Here is a 15,792-nt window from a genome sequence, read left to right as displayed (position 1 = left end):
ACTGGGGCGGGGTGGGAATGGCTGGGGGGGGGGGTCAATTGAGAGAAAAGGAGACATATGGAAAACTTTAGACAATAAAATAAATACATAAAATTTTTTTAAAAAGAAAGAGAAACATTGATGTGAAAGACACACATCAACTGGTTGCCTTCTGCACTTAACCCAGGAAATCGAACCTGCAACCCAGGCACGTGCCCTTGATCAGGAATTGAATCCAGGACCCTTTGGTGTACAGGCCGACACTCTAACCACTGAGCACACTGGTCAGTGCATAATATTCCATTTTATGTATATACCACATTTTCTTTATCCATTCACCTGTCAATCGACAGTCAAGTTGCTTCCATCTCTTGGCTATTGTGAATAATGCTGCAGTGAGCTTGGGTGTGTAAATATCTTGGAGACCCTACTTTGAATTCTTTTGGATTCATACCCAGACTGGGATTGCAGGATCATATGGTAATTCTATTTTTAATTTTTTGGGAAACTTCCATACGATAATGGCTGCACTATTTACATTTCCTCCAACAATGTACAAGAATTCCAATTCTCTGCATCCTTGTCGACACTGTGATTTTCTGTTCTTTGGATTGTGGCCATCCTATTGGATGTGAAATAATATCTCATTGTGATTTTGATTTATGTTTCTCTTATAATCAGGAAGGTTGAACATCTTTTCATATACTTGTTGGATATTTGTATATCTATTTTGGATATTTGTCTAGTCCAGTGGTCGGCAAACTGCGGCTCGGCAAACCGCGGCTCACAAGCCACATGCGGCTCTTTGGCCCCTTGAGTGTGGCTCTTCCACAAAATACTGGCTCTTCCACAAAATACCGACTTCTGTGCATGGGCCACGAAGTTTCAATTACACTGTACTTGCACACCCGCACGTGGTATTTTGTGGAAGAGCCACACTCAAGGGGCCAAAGAGCCGCATGTGGCTTGCCAGCCGCGGTTTGCCAACCACGGGTCTAGTCAAATCCTTTACCCATTTTTTTGAGTTTTTTTTAATGTTGAGTGTTAGATGTTCTTTTTATATTTTGGATATTAACCTCATCAAATACATGATTTGCAAAAATTATTCTCCACTTCTGTAGATTGCCTTTTTCCTCTGTTGATTGTTTCCTTTGATGTGCGAAGATTTTGGTAGGGATTGCATTGAACTTTAGATTACTTTGGGTAGTATAGACATTTTAACAATGTTAAGTCTTTCAGTTCATGAACATGGGATGTCTCTCCATTTATTTGTATCTTTGATTTATTTTAGTAATGTTTTGTAATTTTTTTCATGTATAAGTCTTTTGCCTCCTTGGTTAAGTCTGTTCCCAAGTATTATTTTTTTATGCTTTTTAAGTGAGATTTTTTTCATTATTTAGTTTTTCAATTTGATCATTTTTAGTATATAGAAACAACTCATTTTCATATGCTGATTTTATATCCCGCAATTTTGCTGAAATCATTTACTGATTTTAACAGTTGTTTTTAAGAATCTGTAGAATTTTCTACCTAAAAGATCATGTTATCTGCAAACAGATAATTTTATTTCTTCCTTTCCAATTTGGATACCTTTTATTTTTCTGATTTATTTGCTCTGGCTAGTACTTTAAGTACTGTGTTGAATAGAAGTAATATGTATAAGTGGGCATCTCATCTTCTTGATCTTAGAGAAAACGTTTTCAGCCTTAGTTTGTTTTCACCAATTAAGTATGATGTTATTTGTGGGTTTTTCACATATGGCTTTGATTATGTTGAGGTAGTTTCCTTCTAGTCTTAGTTTATTGATTGTCTCTATCATGCTTTTTCAGCATCGGTTGAGATTATTGTGATTTCTGTCGTTCATTCTATTAATGTGGTGTATTACATTCATTGATTTTTATTTGTTGAGCCATCTTGCCTTCTGGGAATAAACCCAACTTGATCATTATGGTATAATTCTTTTAATGTGCTGTTGAACTTGGTTTGCTGAGGATATTTTTTTGAGTATTTTTTCTCAATATTCATCAGTCCTATTGGATTAGGGTCCACACTTACGATTTCATTTGAACCTCATTTATGTCCTTAAAGGCCCTGTCTTCAAATATACAGTCACATTGGGTGTTCGGGCTTCACAATATGCATTTTATAGGGACACAATTAAGTCCATAACAACTTTTATGTTGTGGTTCTAATTTATTTCCTAGAGAACCTACCATACTCAGTATATTAGTTTTTGATGACTGGTCTAACAGATTACCACAGACTAGATAGATGGCTTAAAACAACAGAAACTTAGTCTCCCATAGTTCTGGAAGCCAGAAGTTTGAAATCAGTATCACTGGACAGAAATTAAGGTGTCAGCAGGATTATTCTCTCTCTGAAGGCTCTAGGAAAGAATTCATCCCTTCCCAATAAAAGATTTTACTTGGCTGGTTTTTGCCAATCATATTTTCACTTATACATAGTTATTTCTTAAAGTAACATGACTAGATCCAGAGGTGATGTGAATTTTTTCCCTCCGGTCTTTGAAAATGTGACTTCAACTCAGCCTGAATTTTACTTGTTTTTCTTCTATATTCCTATGTACATTTTAGGATACAACACAGAATTTCTGTAGTCAGTCTACATTGTTATGCTTTTATAATGTGCTCATCCAGTGAAAATGCTAAAATGAGAAAAATGAATTTTTGTCCACATTGTAGTTCAGAAAATACACAAGTAAACAGATAGGGTTGATACAGAACTGCTACCAGTTGCTATAGCAGTTTAGAAACACAGCTATACATAGCTGGAGAAATTAAAGAAGGATCTGTCAGGGTGACTGGGCTAAATATTTGAAAAACTAGTAAAAAGGTATTAGTGAAGTTAAAGAGATATAAAGTAGGCATAGTTCACCATGTGAAAAGGTATGAAAGCTGAGAGCATGAGGCTGTTCTGAGAGTTGAAGAATTTGGTGTAGTAGAAGCATGGGGTAAAAGTGAGAGTAAAAATTAGGGATAGATAGAGATGCAGTCATTGATGGTACTATGGAAGAACTTGAAGCATAGATATGACATCTTCAATATAGACATTGCAAAAAGATTACTTTTATAGTTCTGGAAAGGATGAATTTGAGAAGATAGTCTGGAAATAGAACAGTTATAGTAATCTAGGTATAAATGGCAATAGGTATGCTGGTGCAGTTTTTTGAGAACAAGAATTCAGAAGAGTTACAAGCCTGTTTGAGGCAGGGGAAAGAGATGTTTAGAGTTCAGGGTAGGACATACTGAGTCCTCAGAATTTATAGAATGTGATAAAATTAGAGATAAGTAGATTTTTTACAAGTAAATTTTCAGTGGAGTGTTGGGGTGAAGGTTACATTATACTAGATTGAAGATTAAATTGAGGAAATAGGGTATCAATATATGCTATTCTCTGTAATGATTCCTGGTATTTTTAAAGTACTTAATCAGTGTTAGCTATTATTATAGCTACTATTAGTATATACTTTTATGTATCTTATTCTGTATTTTTTTCTTCAACTATTTGGCATTTTTTTGATATGTACATAATAGCATTAGGCAAACATTGATCTAGATATTATGTTTTATGAACAAATTCTGATTTTAATTATAGCTATTGACATACTATTAAAGTTATTACAACAAATTTTGTAAAATGTTTTGAAGAGAACTAGAAACTATTTCTCATTTAAATAGATTATTTTTCTAAAAAAAATAATAGGACTTAGCAAGTTTCATGAAGGTTAAAATAATCATGTTTTAGTTGAACAATTTTTCAGATAGATGTCTTACCAAGAAAAATTTTGATTTGCAGTTTTTAATTTAAAAGCATTGTGTGTCATAGATATAATTATTCATATCTGGAGCGGAAAACTAAATGATGGTTTTACCTGTATTCTTTCAGGTTTGATTTAATTTTGAATGAGATTGCTCCTGCAGCAAGATGTTAATAAGACAAAATCTAGGTAAGTAGAAGACTACTTTTTAAAAATAGTACATACCAAACTAGGAATAATACCAAAAAAAAAAAAAAATTTAAGTGCCTTCTAGTCCAGAATCAATGAGTTTTTTAATAAAATTCTGAAATACAAAGAATTGACTTTTTGATGCACTTGACCCAGTTGATTTGGTGGGAGAAAAATACAGTTATCAAATTGTGGAACTGAATAATTTCCTCTTCTATGTTGAGTTTTATAACTTAGATGTGCAGTTTCTAATAACTATAAAACATGTTAGAAAATCAGATTCAATAAAAGGTTTATTAGGTTGCTTCACTTGTGGATTATAGTACCTGAGTAGTCTTTGCTTTTGTGAACTTTACTTTCTTATTTCCATTAATAAAGTTAATAAAGTACTTCCACAAATTGGTTAAATTATCCAAATTGTGACTTTTTAACATAATATTCAGAATTATAAATGAATGGTTTAATATTTTCTTGTGGGTATCTCTGTTTTTTAAATTCAGCATTCTGATTTGCTTTTATTTTTTTTTAAGGCTGTTGACTTTCAAAAAATTGAATTTTGGCCATGTACTTTTGGTCTGGTAAATATAAGACTTTTTGTCTTATATAAGACTTTTTGTCTTATATTATTAAAAAGAATGCTTTTTAATAATATAAACTGTTGAAATGTTAAAAAATAGACATTTACTATCTATTGTTAAGTGTATGGTTTCAAGATATAAAATAAGAATACTTTGATAAAATTACATAACTTGATCTTTCTCTAATCTAACCAGATGGTTCAGTTGTCAGAAACTTGCTGATCTCAAAGTTAAAAAAACACACCTGGTATGAGAAGTGCTATAATTGAGTAATTTGCAGTTAAATATTGTATTCTCAATAAGTGGTTTAGACATAATTTAAGCAGTTTCCCTTTTATTGCTATTATATAATAACCAGAGACCCGGTGCTCAGCCTGGCCTGCACCCTCTCGCAGTCTGGGAGCCCTCAGGGGATGTTCGACTGACAGCTTAGGCCTGCTCCCCATGAGGAGTGGGCCAAAGCTGGCAGTCAGACATCCTTAGTGCTTCCGCAGAGGCGGGAAAGGCTCCCACCACCGCCGCTGTGCCAGCCAGCCGTGAGCCCGGCTCTGGCGCACTGACCACCAGGGGGCAGCTCCTGCGTTGAGCATCTGCCCCCTTATGTTCAGTGAGCATCATAGTGACCAGTCATTCTGCTGTTCAGTCAATTTGCATATTAGGGTTTATTATATAGGATGAGAGTAATGGTAGTTTGAAGAATATTTATTGTCTGTATATTGTATTAAGTGCTCCTTATGCCTTATTAATCTTTATATTACCTCCTATGAGATAGGTGACTGCAGTGTAGAAAATATTTATTTTTTGGTTAATAGGGCACTATTTCTTTTTATTTAGGAAAAGCATTTTATTTTGCTAGCATGCATTATAAGGAACATTTGCCTGCATATCTTCCTGAAGGAGAGAAGCTACTGTACTTAAGGTCTTACAGGGATTTTGTTTGCTAGTTGAATATACAGGGTTTATTAGAAGCTTTATTTTGATTTCTTATAAGTTAGGTATTACTCAAGGGATGATACTGGTTTAATTTACTCTGACTTTATCCCACCCCAATTATATGTGCAGTTTTCTTTTTATATTAAGTTCTAATGTATGTATGGTAAAATGTGGAAACTTTAAGGTACAGAGCTGAATGACTTTTAAATATATGTGTTTATATATATAACCACTATCCAGATCAAGATGTAGAATATTTTTATTGTCCCAGAAAGTTCCTCTTGCTCTTCCCTTCCAAATCCAATATCCTTTCTCCCTGAGGTAAGCATCATTCTGAATTCTATCAGCATAGCTTAGTTTTCCTTGAATTTTGTGTACATAAAATTATACATTCTGTATTCTCTTGTTTCTATTTTTCATACAACATAATGCTTTTTGAGATTCCTCCATGTTGTTGTATCAGTAGTTCATTATTTTTTAATGTTGAGTAATATTCTGTTATATGAAAATACTACAAATTTTTTATGCACTGTCTATAATTTTGTTTATTGGATTCTCCGAGTGCCAACATTCTGCAGCTGCTTTCCTTCCTCTAGTTTTCCCGTTCATTTTCCTCATCACCTGCACAATGAAATGTAAGCTCTATAATATGCTATACAATGTTATCACTGTAGCTGTTTCAGAATGCCTAGCAGTATCTGAGTAAACAAAATATGATGCTTTATATTCTTAGTTTTAGTCCTAAGTATATGTTGTCAGTCTTCTCCAACCACTTGCATCCCCAGTTGTCAATGTCCCTCCCTCCTCATCAGCTTATCTCCTGAAATAGTCCCATCTCAAGCATCATTTTTTTTTTGAGCCAGATCTGGCCATACCACCATAGTTTTCTTTATTAGACTGTGAGCTCTTTGAAGGTAGATACCTTCCATGTTTTATTTATCTCAGCACAGTACTTAATGAATGTTTATTAAACATAGAACAATGAAAAGCTATCTCTCAGACAAATAGAGATTCAGAATATTTGCTGGAATATGATGTGGGCTTTAGCACTTCAGTTGCTGTTGAGTTGTATGAAGGAGCCTATGAGCAATATAGAGGCAGCATTATAGACATTTTGGAAAGAGAAATAAAATATCCCCTGTCTTCTTTCAGTCTAGTTGGTATAAAATAGCTAATCATTATTGATTTTGATTACTCTTTCCAAATGAAGGCATTAATCCATGTTATGGAAATTGGAGTGTTTGTTACTAATAGTGTTTATACTACTTATTTCTTTTGTACTAGTTTGTAATATTTATTTTTCTAAAAATTTAAAAAGATGTGTTAGAGTAATAGAAGTAGAAGATTAGGAAGATTGGTCACTTCTGTAAGAAGTAAAGAAAACTTTTTCTCATTTTCCTCAGGGTAAAAACTGTTGGAGTGGAGGAAGAAATTGAATTATAGCCTGGAATTGTGATAACATTTTCGTTTCCTATAGCTTAGGAAGCTTGCTGTTTGCTGAAAAGTATTTTTTAAAAGTTTGTTTTATCATTGTAAATCTGTAATATACATAAATAATATATATTTTTTACTTTTTTATTGAATTTTATTGGTGTGACATTGGTTAATAAAATTACATGGGTTTTAGGTTTATAGTTCTATAATACATCATCTGTATATTGTATTGTGTTTACCACCCCAAGTCAAGTCTTCTTCCATACCATTTATCCCCCTCTATATTTTCTTAAGAAATGAAACTTTATAAAACTTTAAAGCATTTCGCACTAGTTTTCTTCCATATTTGAAATTTGGCTAGTTGGGTTGGATATCGTAGTCAGCTGGGGAGTTTTTATGCCTGAAGCTTGATTGCCTTCTAGCAAGTCCAAAGCGAGGAGAGGTTCTTTCCCACTGGGATCAATTTGTTGCTTTTCCTCTTTGCAGCTTCTGCTGTAAAGGTTGAACACAGAGTTGGATGTTGACCCCATCTCATGCTGTTGCTCTATCTCTTTACAAAGGTTTTCTTAGACACAGATTCTTATTGAATGTAGGACCCCAGTTATTTCTTTTATTTCATCATGGATGTTAAGTGTGTTTAGTTTTTTTGTTGATAAATTTTGAGTATTCAGAGAAATTTAATCTTGTGATTGCTTGACTTAGTGTCTTTATTAGATTTTAGACTAGTGCGTTCCCCTCCCAGAGGCTGATAGGTATATTTGAATTCAGACTCTTCCTCTTCATTTTGTGCTTGAATATTTTAGTCAACTGCTGCTAAGCTTTTCCATTTTGCAGAATTCCTAACTCCAAGAATTTGAAGTTCTTCACAAAAGTGTGTCTTTTTTTAGCTTAATTTTCTTAATTTCCAAATTAACCTCTCTGTGTTAGTAGCACTGTAGATGTGCTTCCCATTGTTGTAATGTGAAAAAATACACCTTTTAATTAATAAGATTATTTGTTCTTCACTGTTGATGACATTGTACAGTGTACATTTGACTGTTTTCAAATATATTGCCAAACAACATTCAGTATTTTCAAAATTGTATTTTAAAATAAAAATCATATTCCTTATATGTGTGAGCAAATAGTATAGAAATATTTAAAAATAAGAAGTAAAACTCTCTTCTCTCCCAGCACTGTGCTCCCCATAAGTTATCAAAAATAGCTTGTATATATTGTGCATCTTTCTCTTTCCATTTAGCAATATATCTTGGTCTTGGACATTTTTTCATATATACATTACATATAATATAACTGTTTAGATACTTGAGTAAATCTCAGGGTTTTTTTTGTGTTTTTTTTTTGCTTATATAAGCAATACTGCAATAAATATTCTTGACTATATCATTGGGATTGTGTGAGAATGTCTCTATGGTAATTTGTAGTAATGGGTTGCTGGGTCCCTGTATATGTCCTTTAATTTATGATATATATTGCAAAATTGCAATGAGATTGTATCATAAAGTTCTTATTAGCAGTTTTTGAGAATATCTGTTTCCCCACACTATGCTAAATGTTCATTTGTGTTTTAATTCTTGCCAGTCTAATCAGTGAAAAGTATATTTATTTGTGCATTTCTTTAATTGTGATATTTTTCAAAGGTTTGAAATGTCACCTGCATTTCATGATTAAATCCATCAATTAACATACTTTCATGGTGTAAGTACTGTATTTAGTTTTTAATATTGAATAACCAGATTTTACTAAAAGCTACATATGCTGACATGTGAGCAAATAGCCTTCTTTGTTCCCTTCATATTTATTTAGGATAAATATTTCATAATGATGAATTTCTTTATAATTTGCCACAAACAAATGTTAACATAATATGTATGTAAATAGAAAGAAAATTAAATCTGGACTAACAGCATGCCATTCATACTCTCAGAGTATCAGGTTGTTTCTTGCAACCTGAGCATTAAGAAAACTTTCCTTCTTTGTGGTTATGCTTTTGTTGTCTTTAACATGTATGATAAGCTATAATTATTTGTCTCAGATCAGCCTTAAAGTCTATGAACTCCTTTTTTCAAATTTTTTAATTCTAGAAATCAGTAAATTTAAGAATTGAAAAAAAGAGCTGAGAAAAATCCTTAACATATAATAGTTTTCTCTGAGTTATTTTTAAGGATTAAGATATTGCCTCTTTTGGGCTTATTTTTTGTACAGTATTTCCCAGTGTGATGCCTTTATTCCTGGGTATATTTGTATTTATCTTGGTTTCATCTCTTAAAACTTAACAGGCTGGCAGGCAGAAGCGGTTAGGGGCTGATCAGGCAGGCAGGCAGGTGAGTGGTTAGGAGCCAGTGGTCCCAGATTGTGAGAGGGATGTCCGACTGCCAGTTTAGGCCCTATCCTGCTGGGATCTGGCCCAGATTGGAGAGGGTGCAGGCCAGGCTGAGGGACACCCCTTACCCCCGTGCACGAATTTTATGCACCAGGCCACTAGTATGATTATATTATTTACTTGCTCAAAAAACATTAACGTTTTAATGGATAAATTTTCATTCTTAGATTTTCTAATCAAGAGCTTCCAAAGTTATGTTTCAATCACTTTTATTAGTTTCATCTACTGTTTTATCAATAAGCATTTGTTGCAGCCCAATTGATTATCATTATTTTTTTTAATTCTGGACACTTTTATCTGTACTTACATCTTTCTCACCAATTTTATCCTTAATTCATCTATTCACTTGAAACTTAACTTTCCAAAAAAGTTCTCAAATCCTGCCTTGTCTTGAGGTGACATAGTCCCTAGGAAGTCATTTTCTTTCTACATCTTCTCCCCTGATTGTAAACTGAACCACCTATTGATTGAATGACTTAAAAGTATGACAAGATAGAAAGATATTAAATATTTACATCTCCTACATCACCCTCTGCAGTTGGCAGGCTCTTATGTTATTTTGATTAATTGAAAACTAACTTGTAACCTTAGATTTTTTTTAAACAAAAGTTTATTTTGCTTACTTTTTCTACACTTGACAAGCAGTTAGATATTTTTTTTGCCTGATTGATTAAAAACCCCAAACATGATAAGCCCAGATTTATTTTATTTAACAATTATAATTGTGCATATTATATGCCAGGCTTTGTTATAGGTCTTTATAAGTATTAATTCAATCCTCTGTTTTTAGATAAGGCAATAGAGATATAATGAGTGTGTAAACTGAGATACATTGAGTTTAACCTTCCAGTGAAAGAGTTATGATTTTAATCAGGTAATTTAGCTTCCTTAAATATTATTAGTACTGCCTCTCATTAGAGCTGTAAAATAATTAAGCTGTGAAGAGAAATAATACAGGAAAAGCTATAATCAAATATATAGTCTTATTTCATTTAGGTTCTCCTTTCTCCTTCACCCTCAGGTTATTTTGGAGCAAATCTAGACACTTTATTGGTCCCCTCATGACTCTCAGTGGTAATTTTTTTAAAGCTTAATATTGATACACTTCATGCTTAAAAAAAGTTTAAAATAAGCCTGCCTGTGTCTACCAAAATCTTTTCTAGAATTTTGTACGGTTTACAATAAACCTATAGATTGATTTGGGAAGAATGAGTCTTCTAATATACATGTATAGCTCTCCATTTATTTAGGTCTTTGATTTCTTTCATCTGCATTTATAATTTTACCATACAGATGTTTTACATATTTCATTAAGTTTATACCTTAGTATTTTGTTTTATTTGAATTAATTATAAGTAGTATTGTGATTTTAATTTCAGATTTTATGTTTATTGTCAATATATAGAAATGTAATTGATTTTTTTAGGTAAAATTCACCTAAAATAATCAATTTTAAGTATAAAATTAGGTAACCTTTTAGATTTTTAGTATTTTGCAACTATCAGCTCGAACTAGTTCCAAAATATCTCATCACTCCAAAGGCAGAGATCCTGTACCTATTAGGTAGGTACTTCTTATTCCTTCCTGCTCCCAGACTCTGGCAATCACTAATTGGATATATTTCTGTTTATATGTGTCTTGAAAAAAAATTCAGCAATATATTGTTGTTTTCAGTGCACAAATATTTCATCTCCTTGGTTAAGTTTATTCCTAAGTATGTTATTCTTTTTGATGCTATTATAAATGAGATTGTTTCCTTATAACAGTGTGTGTGTGTGTGTGTGTGTGTGTGTGTGTGTGTTATCTTTTGAGTTTTCTATATAACGTCATGTTGTCTGTGAATAGAGAAAATTTTATTTTTTCCTTTTCAATTTAAATGCTTTTATTTTGTTTTCTTGTCTAATTGCTCTTACTGGAACTTCCAGTACTATGTTGAATTGAAGTAGCAAGAGCAGATGGTCTTGTTTTGTTCCTCATCTAGAGGAAAAGCTTTCAGTCTTTCACAATTGAGTATGAGTTTAACTGTGTGCTTTTCATAAATGGGCTTCATTATGTTGAGGCCGTTTCCTTTTATTCTTAGTTTATTGAGGTTTGGTTTCTTTGATCATGAAATGGTGTTGAATTTTGTCAAATGTGTTTCCTGCATCAGTTGATGATCATGTTTTTGTGTCCATTCTGTTAATGTGGTGTATTACATTGGTTGATTTTTATATGTTAAACCATCCTTGCAATGTGGGAATAAATCCCACTCGATCATGGTATAGTAATCCATTTAATATGCTGTTGAAGTCCATTTGTTACTATGTGGTTGAGGATTTTTACATCAGTATTCATCAGAAATATTGGTCTCTAGTTTTCTTGTGTCTTTGTCTGGCTTAGTATCGGAATATTGCAGGCCTCATTGAATAAGGTTGGATATATTTCCTCCACTTTAATTTTTTGAGGGTTTCAAGAGAATGGGTGTTATTTCTTTAAACTCTCGATTGAAGCTGCCAATCCTGTGTTTTTCTTTGCTGGGAAGGTTTTGATTACTGCTTCAATCACCTTACTCATTATAAGTCCGTTCATATTTGTTACTGCTTCATGATTCAGTCTTATTGGTTGTATGTTTTTAGGAAGTTATTTCTTCTTGTTTATTAATTTTTTTTGGTGTACAGTTCATAGAATTTCCATAATCCACTTTCTGCGATACTGTTTGTAATGTCTCCTTTCATTTCTGATTAAGTCATTTGAATCTTTTCATTTCTTTTTTTTAAAAAATATATCTTATTGATTTTTTACAGAGAGGAAGGGAGAAGGATAGAGAGCTAGAAACATTGATGAGAGAAACATCAATCAGCTGCCTCTTCACACCCCCTACTGGGGATGTGCCCGCAACCAAGGTACATGCCCTTGACCAGAATCGAACCTGGGACCCTTCAGTCCCCAGACCGACGCACTATCCACTGAGCCAAACCGGTTAGGGCATCTTTTCATTTCTTTATCTAGCTAACGACTTGTTAATTTTGTTGACCTTGTAATAAAGCCAACCCTTTTTTCATTATTTTTCTATTTTTTGTTCACTATTTTGTTTATCTCTGCTGTAATCCTTATTATTTCCATCCTTCTAACTTTGGGTTAGATCAGTGGTCGGCAAACCGCAACTCGTGAGCCACATGCGGCTCTTTGGCCCCTTGAGTGTGGCTCTTCCACAATTACCACGTGCGGGCGCGCACGTACAGTGCAATTGAAACTTCGTGGCCCATGCACAGAAGTCGGTTTTCGGCCTGGGCGAGTCTATTTTGAAGAAGTGGTGTTAGAAGAAGTGGGGGGTGTCGGTCCGTTGGGTGAGATGCGGCGCAGGCAGGCTGCGGGATACACAATGCGGGGGACATTGTTTTGAGGTACGTTTGCTGAGGTTGACCCCTTCCAACTCTCCCATCCATACTTGTCTATCTGAAACAAGTATACAAGTCTCTTAAGCTCTGTTTATTTTTCTTCATATTTTTCTTTCTACTTTTCAGACTGCATAATTTCAGTTGACCTACTTTCATGTTCACTGTCTTCTGCTTGCTCAAAACTACTTTTGAAAGCCACTAGTGGATTTTTCATTTTAATTATTGATTCTTTATGTGAAGACATTATTCGCCTAGCTTCTTTTAGTTTTTTTTTTACTGTGGTTTCTGTTATCTCTTTAAGTTTATTAAGACTTAATGTAAAAAAAAAGACTTAATGTAAAGGTTTTGTGTAGTTAAGTCCTATGTCTGTGCTTCTTCAGGGACAATTTCCATTGACTTCTACCTCTCCCCCCCAATGAATAGGACATACCTTCTTGCTTGTTTGCATGCTTTGTAATTTTTTTCTTGAAAAGCTGGACCATTTCAATATTATAATGTGGTATCTCTGGGTGACCCTCCCCTTAGTGTTTCTTGTTACTTGCTTTGATTTGTAGTTGTGGCATTTCAACATTTTTTAAAAACTATATTTTTGCCACTTGTCTTTGGACTCTGTATTCTTTTAATTGTGATCACCTAGTGGTTTGACAAAATTTTTTTTTAATTCCTGGAGAATAGAAAAGGAAGGGAGGAAAGAAGGAGAGGAAAGAAAAGAAAAAAGTTTAAGGAAACATATACCATTTGATGCATTGCAAATAGGCTTTTTGTTTGGGCACTTCTTCATTTCTTAGCCAGATTATTTAGAACTCTGCCTTAGCCTTCTCTTCCTGTTTGCACTGAGTATAAAGATTAGACAGAGGTGTAAACTAAAGATTTTTTTCTGGTCTTTTCTGAGCAGGCCCTGGGTGATGGGCAGGGGTTTCTAGATCTTCCATTCTATACACAAGCTTTTCAAAGACCTTTCCCATAGTGCCCCTCTTCCCATATTTTCCTCCCAGTCTTTCCAACATCCTCTGCTTCACTGCTTTTCTGTCTTGAGACATTTTTGAGTTAGGTGAAACAGGCATATATGTGCATTTTCAGTCCTTCGTTGAACCTCTAAACAGGTCAAAACAAACATATTAAGTTGCTTTTTTCTTTTTTTTTTTTTAAATATATTTTATTGATTTTTTACAGAGAGGAAGGGAGAGGGATAGAGAGTTAGAAACATCGATGAGAGAGAAACATCGATCAGCCGCCTCCTGCACACCCCCTACTGAGGATGTGCCCGCAACCAAGGTACATGCCCTTGACCGGAATCGAACCCGGGACCTTTCAGTCCGCAGGCCGACGCTCTATCCACTGAGCCAAACCGGTTTCGGCAAGTTGCTTTTTTCTTGATTCAGCATTTGATTTGGTGCTATAAACTTTTTACTATTTTTCAGAGTTTGGACAGAGTTGTTTCTGATAATTTTTGTTCTAGTTTTCTTTGGAGGGATAGGTTCTTTTAATTTCCCTACTGTATTTATCAGTTATACAGAGACACAGAACCAATAGATCGTGTGTGTGTGTGTGTGTGTGTGTGTGTGTGTGTGTGTATGGAAAGAGATTTATTTTAATGAATTGACTCTTATAAAAATAGAGGCTGTCAAGTCCAAAGACTCAGGCTGGCAGGCTGGAGACCAGAGAAGAGCTGATGCTGTTGTTCAAGTCCAAAGGCTATTAGGCTGAAGAATCAGGAAAGATGTTGGAGTTCATGTTTGAAGCCCATTTGCTGCAGAATTCCCTCTTGTTCAGAGGAGGTCAGTCCTTCCTTCTATTCAGCTTTTCAACTGATTATATGAGGACCAACACATTATGGAGAGCAATCTTCGGAATTCTCCAGTGAAATCATCTCGGCCTATACATTTCCTTTTTGGAGTTTTACAATTCTAAAATTTAACGTTATGGTCTATAAAAGATGAATTTAATATTAAGGGAGTTGTGCTCAGTTGTGTTTTTCAAGATATTGGGCAATTTCATCCAAATTGTTAAATTTATGACTGTAAAGTTATTCATAGTTGTTTTGTAGGGATGGTAGTGATATCCACTGTTTCATTGTGAAATTGGTAATTTTTATCTTTGTCAGTCTTGCTAGAAGCTTACTTTATTTTTTCATATAACTTTTTAGTGATTTTTCAGTTATTTGTTTTCATTTTTATTTATTTCTACTCATATGTATTTCTCCTTTTTGCTTACTTTTAGTATATTTTGCTGTTCTCCTATTATTTCTATGCAGTGTTTCTCTTCTCATTTGTAACGTTTGATGCTGTAAATTTCCCTGTCAGCATTGCTTCTGCAGCATCCCCCATATTTTGATATGTTGATATGTATTTTCATTTTTATTAAGTTGTCTTAAAAAGGTTCCCCTTTTTTGGAGATTTTTTTGAGGCATGGATTGTTTAGAAGTGTGTTAATTTTCAATTGATAGGAATTTTCCTGTTTTAATTCCTGTTACTGATTTCTAATTTATTCCATTATGTTCAGAGAACACATTCTATATGATTACCATATATATATATTTTTTTAGTTTGTTCAGGTTTGTTTTATTGCTGTGGATACTGTATATCTTTATGAGTAATTATTTTATGGACACTTGAAAAATGTTTTCCTCTGTTGCTAGTTGCAGTGTTCTATATATGTCAATTAGATCTTATTGGTAGATTGGGTTCAGATTTTTTAATATTCTTGCTTATGTTTTATCTAGTAGTTGTATCAGTTGCTGAAAGAAGTGTGTTAAAGTCTCCAACTATAATTGTGGATTCATCTCTTTCATCCATATCAGTATTTGTTTAGTGGTTCTCTTGCTTGGTGCATTATATATACATTTAGGATCATGTATTTCTGATGTGTTGATCTTTTTCTCATGATTTAATGTTCCTCTTGGATACTATTAATTTATTTTTTCTGAAGTCTACTTTACCAGACTTTTTACACTCTTGGCCCCTTTTTAAAATTAATAGTGTATATTTTTTCATACTTTTACTTTCAGCCCATGTATGTCATTGAATTTGAAGTATGTTTTTTGTAAGCTGCATTTAGTTTATTTGTATTTTTTTCCACTCAGTGATTTTCTTCCTTTTGATTGATGTATTTAGACCACATACACTCAAAATAATTTTTGAT

At 33.6% G+C, this 15,792-nt stretch overlaps 1 protein-coding gene across 1 annotated transcript in view; it reads left to right on the top strand.

Moving 5' to 3' along the window:
* ZNF644 (zinc finger protein 644) overlaps positions 1–15,792 on the top strand; it is a 125,391-nt gene that overhangs the window by 39,050 nt on the left and 70,549 nt on the right. The window contains exon 3 of the mRNA XM_014459577.2: positions 3,886–3,946. Within this exon, the coding sequence (XP_014315063.1) occupies positions 3,925–3,946 (22 nt within the window). The 5' untranslated portion in view covers positions 3,886–3,924. The remainder of the gene's footprint in view (positions 1–3,885; positions 3,947–15,792) is intronic.

This window comes from Myotis lucifugus, unplaced genomic scaffold (genome assembly GCF_000147115.1).
Source record: "Myotis lucifugus unplaced genomic scaffold, Myoluc2.0 scaffold_110, whole genome shotgun sequence".
Lineage (NCBI taxonomy): Eukaryota > Metazoa > Chordata > Mammalia > Chiroptera > Vespertilionidae > Myotis > Myotis lucifugus.
The sequence above is the reverse complement of the archived record's forward strand: the minus strand, read 5'-3'. Positions and strand labels throughout refer to the sequence as shown.